General features: G+C 42.4%; 1 protein-coding gene across 13 annotated transcripts in view; it reads left to right on the top strand.

Moving 5' to 3' along the window:
* wnd (Mitogen-activated protein kinase kinase kinase 13 wallenda) overlaps positions 1–10,000 on the top strand; it is a 216,016-nt gene that overhangs the window by 149,535 nt on the left and 56,481 nt on the right. Inside the window, exon 1 of one of the 13 annotated variants that reach the window (XM_070082217.1) lies at positions 6,523–6,664. The exons of 9 other annotated variants lie outside the window; for them this stretch is intronic. Coding sequence is in view for 1 of the 4 variants with exons in the window: in XM_070082213.1 (XP_069938314.1) it covers positions 8,408–8,472 (65 nt within the window). In the remaining 3 variants the exon portion in view is untranslated. Of the gene's footprint in view, positions 1–6,522; positions 8,473–10,000 lie in introns of those variants that run through there. 3 more of the 13 variants (XM_070082213.1, XM_070082214.1, XM_070082218.1) reach the window with 3 other exon arrangements.

Here is a 10,000-nt window from a genome sequence, read left to right as displayed (position 1 = left end):
CGAGGGAGGGCGGCTCCAAGTCCCTTGGATCAAGATTCCTCCACCAGCATCAAGGCACATCCCTGCAAGGGCCATAGAGGTTAAGCTTTAGTGAATATCACTAGGATGATCTCTCTTCTCAACATCCTCTCTAGTTGCAAAACAACAACAAGGGGAGTTGAATAAGAGCTCTAGGCCTTTCGTGTTGCAATGAACACATAATGAGTAGGAAGCCCAGGTAGAAGAGCTCAAGGGAACAACTCTAGCCTGAACTGGATTTCCTGCTCATTTTTGCAACATTGCAAACTCCTGATGATCTGTTGATTGTAACAAGAAAGGCCTAGAGCTATCATTCAACTCCCACCGTGGATGTTTTGCATCGTGTATCGCTTGTTCGCTATTATTGCCTCCTCTCGGGTATATCTATACGTCTCGTTGGGGAGCAACTCTCACAAGAACAACACGAGAAGGAAGGAACAGTGCAGCAGGAGAAGGTCCTCCTGGCCCGTGCTAGGCAGGTCCACTTCGCACCCACTCATGTACCTGTCTAACTCATATCTAACGCTACCCAAAGTTCCTGCTAGTGATGTTACCTGGCAGCTTGTTCCACTTATCTACAGTTTCAGTATAATATTTAGGTCCACTCTGGCAAGGGTACTGTAGTGTCAGTGTTGTTTCTATCGTGTTGTGCTCGTTTCTAGCGTGTTGTGCTCGTTTCTAACGTTGTGCTCGTTTCTAGCGTGCTGTGCTCACAGTTTCTTAATACGAAACGCAGCGTTCTTTTTTATCCTTTGTAGAAAGATCGCAGTTGCAGAGAACTTGACTGAGATGTTTCGCCTGAGGAACAGCTTTGACTGGAGATTCACGAAATCGTAATGACACGATTGTAAATAAACCATACCGCGGGTGGGGATAGAACCCGCGGTCAGAGAGTCATGATTCATCCAACTAGTTGGATGAATCTTATTGTAGCCAGCTGGCCCAGTGGCTAACACGTCAGTCTGGAGTTTTATGACTGTAGCATGCAAAGAGTACGTTACATTTATTCGGCGTATCTACACACTCTCATATAGGCTGCCTCCCAACCAGTGAACCTGGTGCTTAGGGTTTAATGATTCAGGGGGTCCCATTGTTAAATCAGTACTTTGGTTCAGCTATTCATATTGTGGGTCTGACAGTTGCGAAGGTGATGTGGTAGCACTTACGATTCATTCTTGCCAGATTCATCCAGCTGCTGGTTGAATGCGGTGTTCTCTGTCTCTGGCTGTTGTCCTTGCCTCTTGATCACCGTGATAGTATTATTTTCCAAAGTTCTGTACATAGCATACATACTTGTAAATACATCGTATTTGGTGAAGGAAAATATAATTAAAAGTCTACTGCTGTGTTTTTTTTCGCTCCAAGCTCCCATTATGGTCAGATTAACAGGCCTTGATTACCTGAAACCGTAATAATGACTGACCGCGGGTTCTATCCCCGCCCGTGGTATGGTTTGACTGGAGATGTTTTACCCTTGAAACAGGCTTGACTGGAGAACTGTAGGCTGTGACTTGACAAGTGGTCCAGGACGGGCCAAAACGTCGTCATAAGGTGATGACTAGAGAAGTCTGTTCGACAGGCGAAACGTCTGCGTAAAGTCCGTCTCTGCAACCGCGTCTACTGACGTCTGTCGCCTTGACAATAATCACTTCCAGCTCTCTCTCTCTCCTTTAGTGGCGGATAGCAGGTTTCCAGACAACGATTGATATCATTGAGGTCAAGTTGCATTACTTATCATCACCTAACATTACCTATCACCACCTAACATTGCCTATCATCACCTAACATTACCTATCACCACCTAACATTACCTATCACCACCTAACATTACCTATCACCACCTAACATTACCTATCACCACCTAACATTATCTATCATCACCTAACACTACCTATCATCACCTAACATTACCTATCATCACCTAACATTACCTATTACAACATAACATTACCTATCACCACCTAACATTACCTATCACCACCTAACATTATCTATCACCACCTAACATTACCTATCACCACCTAACATTACCTATCACCACCTAACATTACCTATCACCACATAACATTACCTATCATTACCTAACATTACCTATCATCACCTAACATTACCTATTACCACCTAACATTACCTATCACCACCTAACATTACCTATCACCACCTAACATTACCTATCACCATCTAACATTACCTATCACCACCAAACATTACCTATCACCACCTAACATTACCTATCACCACCTAACATTACCTATCACCATCTAACATTACCTATCACCACCAAACATTACCTATCATCACCTAACATTACCTATCACCACCTAACATTACCTATCACCACCAAACATTACCTATCACCATCTAACATTACCTATCACCACCAAACATTACCTATCATCACCTAACATTATCTATCACCACCTAACATTACCTATCACCACCAAACATTACCTATCACCATCTAACATTACCTATCACCACCAAACATTACCTATCATCACCTAACATTACCTATTACCACCTAACATTACGTATCACCACCTAACATTACCTATCACCACCTAACATTACCTATCACCATCTAACATTACCTATCACCACCAAACATTACCTATCACCACCTAACATTACCTATCACCACCTAACATTACCTATCACCATCTAACATTACCTATCACCACCAAACATTACCTATCACCACCAAACATTACCTATCACCACCTAACATTACCTATCACCATCTAACATTACCTATCACCACCAAACGTTACCTATCACCACCAAACATTACCTATCATCACCTAACATAGCCAAAGCACAAACATCGCCTATCATTATCCTACAAGGGAGAAACATTCCCACGCCTCCCACCACACCGCCACAGACTTGCCTATATTCGTGTCGTCCACAAATTATATACATGTATTTTTTTCAATTCTTGATGAACACCTGCTACATTTAGTCACTCAGATGTTTCATCATTTAACACCTGTCGGTGCTTCCTGTTAATGAAGCCAACCGCTGATTCAGGCCACAGTATATACATACACCGAGAGGTCTATACCTCCCAGGAAGGATGCACTGAGAAGTGCGTAAATCTCATCGAATATTCCCCTTCTATAGGTTTAACTTTTCTTGGCTGGCTTATTACACGATATATATATATATATATATATATATATATATATATATATATATATATATATATATATATATATATATATATATATATATATATATATATATATCCATCGCTGCATAAACAGACCAACAAGTAAATTTCGAAGGCAACCGGATGCCTTCAGAACGATTTGTAAAATTTTATGATCAAGAGGAGAAGACGGAAGATGCAGTTGATGTGGACCCGTGTGAGGTTATAGTCCTGCGGAGAGTGAATGGTCACGGTACCTGCAACCTAGTGTCCTTGCTGTTAACTGATGTTAACTTACCCACTGTTAACTTACCCAACATTAACCGCTATTGTCTTAACCAATGCTAATTGTGGACGACTTATCCGCGTTTCGTAATAATTTTACTGAGGAAATAAGTGCCGTAATATCCAGAAAAATTTACGCATGACGTGAGGAGAGGAGCACGTCAAGGCCGGTGTATGTTTACCACTTTGTATTGTATTATTAGTGGATACAGTGATGCAGTATTGTATTTTAGAGGGGAGTCGTGATAGAGTATTATTTGTGTAAGGTATATTTCAGCGTGTTAGTTTTTACGTAGCTCATAAAAGTTAGTGAGGGGGGTGATTGGGGGGAGGGGGGTCGGCAGGCTCTTCCAGCCGGGTTGTGGAAGGCTGTGTGGGAATGTGTTTAGCTAGCACGAACAGCCTGAGTGGTTAGGTCGTCAAGAGTGACTGGCTTTCTGAGGTTATCCTAACACGTTAATAATCCGATTAAACGCTTCTTCTTCTTCTTCTTCTTCTTCTTCTTCTTCTTCTTCTTCTTCTTCTTCTTCTTCTTCTTCTTCTTCTTCTTCTTGAAGACCAAGGCTGGTCGTACAACCTGTTGATTTACCGGTCGAGGTTCCTGCCAAAGATGATCATCAACAGGTTGTACGACCAGCCGTGGTCTTCAGGAAGAAGAGGAAGAAGAAGAAGCCTTTAATCGGATTATTAACGTGTTAGTGACCCAGGATAATCTCAGAAAGCCAGTCACTGCGGCTTATTTCTAATGGGGTCCCTAGAACCTTTTCTCCAGGACGCCGTCCACAGCTGCAGTGAACTACTAGTTATAGAACCTACACTTGAAGGACCACAGACTGTGTATGGAATACAAACTAGTCTGTGACGAGTAGATTTGTTTTGGTTCCAGTTAAATTAATTTGAGGTGTTTATATCTGCTTATTTCCTCTTTGGTGTCCCGTAGCTCGAGTGGTAGCACACTCAGCTCACACATTGAGGTCCGTGGCTCGATCTTCGGTACGGGTGGAAACAATAGGGCGTTTCCTTAAGATACCTGCTGTCCATGTTCACCTAGCAGTAAAATAAGTAATCTGGATGTTAGTCGACTGGTGTGGGTCGCATTCTGGGAGCAAATTCACCTAATTTGCCCGAAACGCTCTGCATAACAAGTGGCTTTCTATATAGTATGTTACTGATGTCAGCTATGGTATGTATAAGTTGTATCATGTACATGTTTAAATAAATCTTATTATTATTATTATTATTATTATTATTATTATTATTATTATTATTATTATTATTATTATTATTATTATAAATTTAGAATATAATTCCAAAGCGATTACTAGTTAGTGTATTATAATTTATGGTCGCCTACGTTATCTGGTGTTGTTATCTACCAGCTTTATCGCTTCTTTATCATATTTCGCTTTTAATTCGGGATGTTCAGATCTTCTTGGCACATAATACTGATGCAGATTTTTATTTTTGTTTTGTTTTCGACATTCCATATCCGTTATTGTACCTCCATTGTGGAGAAAATTTTCTCCAACCAGGGGGCGACGACCCCTCGCAAGTGGGCCAACCCCTCCCTCTCTCCACTTTCCCACACCAGGAGAGGGTCATGTCTTCCCATCCATATTATGCACATTTCGTAAAGTGAAGTCCATGATCTTTCCTTAATTAATGGTATACCTTAACAAATCTTCGATGATAATTGTGTTGTAGAGGTCTGAGTAAGCTCCTCTCTCCACTCCGAAAACAACAGATATTAGTGTCAGGAAGACAAGACTCTCCACATCCACCATATCACCAATCCGACGACATTCATCTTTGTAAATATACAGGGTCTAAAGCCAGCAACGAACAACAAAATACCTTTCATCCGTTGACTGCTTACGGAGTCAAACGCAATGTTCGCGGTTTTCACAGAGACTCACATAAAGGATCACTTGGACAATGAAATATGGATCCCGTGTTACAACCTATACAGATGTGACAGAGTGAACAGGCAAGAGGGGAGTGGGTTGGCCTGTATATCACAGAGTCATTATATGCTCGGAACTACTTAATACTTCAGATGATGTAGTTGAAGTTTTAGCAGTGAGGATCGAGAACCAAAACCTGGTCATTGTGGTTGTATACAAGCCTCCGGGGGCCCGTTGCTGAAAAATCTTCCAGCTCCTGCCCCCAACATCTTGTTCCTGGGAGATTTCAGCCTAAGGCACCTAAAATGGAGGAATATGCGAATAATGTTGTAACAGAGATAACACCAGGAGGCAGCTCAGATGAAAACTCACACATACACGAGCTTTTAAATCTCTGCACCAAATTCACCTTAAACCAACAAATAGAGCCAACAAGATTGGAGAATACGCTGGACCTCATCTTCACTAACATTGATTATCTGATACGAGATGTCATCACATCTAAAACAATATACTCAGATCACAACATAATAGAGGTTCAGACATGTATGGGCGGGGCCCCAGACCAACATGTGGTCAGTCACGAGGGAGCCTTCACCAAATTCAACTTCAGTAACAAAAACATAGGGTGGGACCAAGTAAACCAAGTTCTAAACGTGACAAACCCGCACTGCGCTACTCTGAGAAAACTTCCCCTCACTCCTTCAGTTGTTGCCTTGCAACACTGCATAACTCCTGATGACGCACTGAGAAGTCTGAAAGTACTTGAGCTAAAGATTTACCCCCCCCCCACGTGGCTTGTTTTGCATATTAACATATGTGTAAATTACCCACGATAACCCGAAAAAGTCAGTGACTTATTTCCACTGGGGTCCTTGTTCCTTTTGTATTAACTGATTATTGTGTATCACGTATCTAGACAGTAATGGTTGTGTTCACACACTGCATGGCTACCACCTCCCACTGACTTTGCTCCTCTGGGCAATATCTTCAATCTCTCTGGTTAGAAAAACAAACAAACACATGCTGGTGCTATCGCGCTCACATATACGTATACACACATACTAAAAAGCTGCTGACACATGCTTGTAATCTGCGGGATGGTGAGGTGCCCACGCCATGGTGAGTGTGGGCACCCCCCAGCCAGGCCGGCAGCCAGTAGCAGCACAAACACAAGGCAGGCAGTAGTGCCCGCACTCTGCCACGGCACGCTTGTGGCTCTCTCTGGCACTCTCGTCTGGTGCTACCTGTCTCACTCTCTGGAAAAGTTTTTCGTGTGTAATGAACAGTGAAGAAACCCTGAGATGTGTGTCAATAGTTAATGATGTTATATTACGTTCGTACTGCTGAGGATTAGTCTGGTAGCAAAATACTGGATGGTACCAGCTCTCTCTTGTGAATACTGACTTTCACCGCTTTGATTAATGCTTTTGGGGGATGTTTGACGATCTGTGCTCTGTTGTAGAACTGCGATATTGTAGGAATCAAGCATTTTCATACGTATTAGAGATTTGATGGTAAAGGTTAACGACTGCAAGAATCATGTAAGCAATACAGCAGCAGCAGCAGCAGTAGGCCTCTTGTGAACCTTGTTCTTCTGACTTACCAACTAACCTGAGCAAGTCTTAGAGCACTAGAAGCAGTGAGTGCTAGTGTGGCAGGACAGACCTCACGTAAAGCTGTGTTTCTCTCCTGGACTCTGACCTTGTAGGGAAGGGCGTGTGTTTAGGATTGGCCTTCTGAACTGCGTGTTCATCCACCATCAACACCAACACACCAACGACTCCCCCACCGCCCACACAAACACACCAACCACCACCTACACCAAACTGCCCGAAACTTGCATCTTATACCACAGAAGGAGAGCAATACGAAATAATGTGACAGTAAAATCATCCTTTATTTAGGTATATGACAGACGGGGCAGCCAAGGTACAAACACTTCGCATATTTGCCAGACATCCACTGTGACATACCACAACACACCTCTCATACAGTCATCGAGAAGAGACGAAATCTTTAAGCAAATTACACATATTTAGAAGCTGAAATAAGTATGACAAGGTCGAGAGATCAGGCAAGCGTCTGTAGTGATCCCGAGACAACGCAATTAGCACATCACTAAAGTGCAAATGATTGCGCAGCGGTACATCTGATAGTTCAGAATTACAGTTGTGCAGGTGATCGCCCAGGAGAACAAATGAGCCTATGGTACACGCAGTTAGTGATCGAACGGTACATAGAGTGATCTGTGGTGCATATGGTACATATTGTGATCTAGCGTTGCATATGTGATTTAGGGGCACATATATTGATCTAGCGGTATATATAGTGATCTAACGACATATATAAATAGTGAATTAACTGTGTGTAGATAGTGTGATCTAACTGAACTTATAGTTTAACAATAGTACACGTAATGAGTTAGCGGTACAGATGGTGTCCTCTCGATACGTATGGTGACTGTAAATGTTGACTGCCCAGCGGCATCGATGTAGTCCACGTGATGATCCGTTGGTACAGATGACGGTGGTCCAGCGAGAGGTGTCCTTTGCTCACACCTCGCCACACGTACCTCGCCACACGTACCTCGCCACACGTACCTCGCCAAGTCAACAATGTATGGGCTAGACACAGAGTGGATCTGGTCCATAGCTTCAACTCTTCCCTGAACGATAAAAATGATTCTTCTCTCTCCAGTTACGTCCTTGCAAATTCTAAACGCGGTAAATTATCCGTGTCTATCGTCTATCGTAGTCGGTGAAGTGGTGGAGTGCGCAGCCGAAAACTGATGCAAAACACGAAAAGAAAACACAGCGAAACAGTAGCTGCGATACTGAACTTGATAGATATTGGAGGGACCATAACTCCATCGTGATTGATCTTCAATCTTTGGGTTACGAAACCGTGAGCAACATACGAGACTGTAGTTAATATATAATAAAAATAAAGGGGGAGAACTAGTAGTTAGTGCTAACACCACAAGGCAATAACAGTAGAACCTGGAAAGAATTGCAACTGACTACATGGGCGCAGGTTGCACTGGTTCATGAGGTTCTACACAGCTACGAGCGGAGAGATGGGTCAGACCTGGTTATCTACGAGACGCGAGAGGTAAGCGATTTAGTTTGTTGGTAACGATACTCTCGTTAACATCGTTGTCTCTCCACGGGGAGTGTTGCTTTGAAGCTGATGAAGGGATCTGATCCAAAGAATTAGAGGTATCCCTTATCTTCCCTAGTCTGAGCCTGATCACCCGTCATTCCCCGAGGTGCTAGGAGAGACAGTGATGGTCGCGACTTGTCCTGGCTTCTTACCCTGCTCACTGGAAACTCATGCAGGTTTAAGCTAGTCATGATTACCTCGTAATCGGGCTGCAAGTCATATATAGTTACGTGATAACTTTTTGATTAACGTTCTAAAAGGGTAGAATTATGCCGACAAGTATGTAAACAAGATCCATTCTGCGAGTTCTGCCATCTCATGTTGATGTTTCGCCCACGAGGTGCTTTATCAATTGATGCCGAGACAAGACGCTTTTCCTGTGCCATCACAACACTAGTTGGTAGATAGTAACCAACCAGGGAGGTGCTACTTTCCTGTCAAATGATTTCGAAATGAAAACCCTGCTAATTATTTTTGTTTGCACACTGGCAGGATTGTTGATCTCTTCTTCTTGTCTCATGAACAACTAAGACGACAAATAAAACTGTAAACATTTACCTACATTTAGCATACACTTTTATCTTTACTCTCCTATGTGCTTCTTCTTACATCTTAATTCTGTAACAGTTCATTTCCGACCCAGGAGGCCCGGTCTGAGACCAAGGCCACGGGCAAAATGATTCCTTGAACCACTGACAGCTACTAAATAACAACAGAATAAAGCGTGGGATCGTTATTGAATTCCTCCTGAGAGCACTTAAGGTTTGTCCACCAGTGAGGCTGCGGGATACCTGTCTGCCTCTACATAAATGTATACAGTATCGACAAATGTGATAAATGGTTTAAAACCGACAAGCTGGTGATTGAGACACTTATGAAGCATATGGGAATCTTTATTGAAGAAACGTTTCGCCACATAGTGGCTTCATCAGTCCATACAAAGGAGAATGGTGAAGAACAGGAGGAGTTGGAGGTAATCAGTCCCTCAGCCTTGAGTCGATATAATCAGTCCATCAGTCTTGGAAAGAATACATCATATGTGCGAAGTGGCTTATGTACTGTATACTGGTGAAGTGGCGAAACGTTTCTTCAATAAAGATGCAGCATCTGGGTATATTTACTGTTGACATTTCCCCATCCAGTGGCTTTATCAATGCAAACTCAAAAATATAATTGGAAGACAGTAGAACTATATACAAAAGACAACTTAATCAATCTTCCAATTATGTCCTTGAATTTGTATTAATAAAACCACTGGATGGCGAAACGTCTACAATAAAGATACCCAGATGTTTCACACGCGTCTAATTCCTCGGATTATTTTTTTGTTTTAAAATAACTTCATTATGTTGTTAGTTTAATAAGTTTATTATGCACCCCATACCCATCCTGTGGGCGGTAGTCAAAAGATTACAGAGGTACATAATGGGTCCAGGGACTGGACTCCAAAGTTTTGATAGCTGAGCAAGTTACAAAG

The sequence above is a fragment of the Cherax quadricarinatus genome, chromosome 7 (genome assembly GCF_038502225.1).
Source record: "Cherax quadricarinatus isolate ZL_2023a chromosome 7, ASM3850222v1, whole genome shotgun sequence".
NCBI lineage: Eukaryota > Metazoa > Arthropoda > Malacostraca > Decapoda > Parastacidae > Cherax > Cherax quadricarinatus.
The sequence above is the reverse complement of the archived record's forward strand: the minus strand, read 5'-3'. Positions and strand labels throughout refer to the sequence as shown.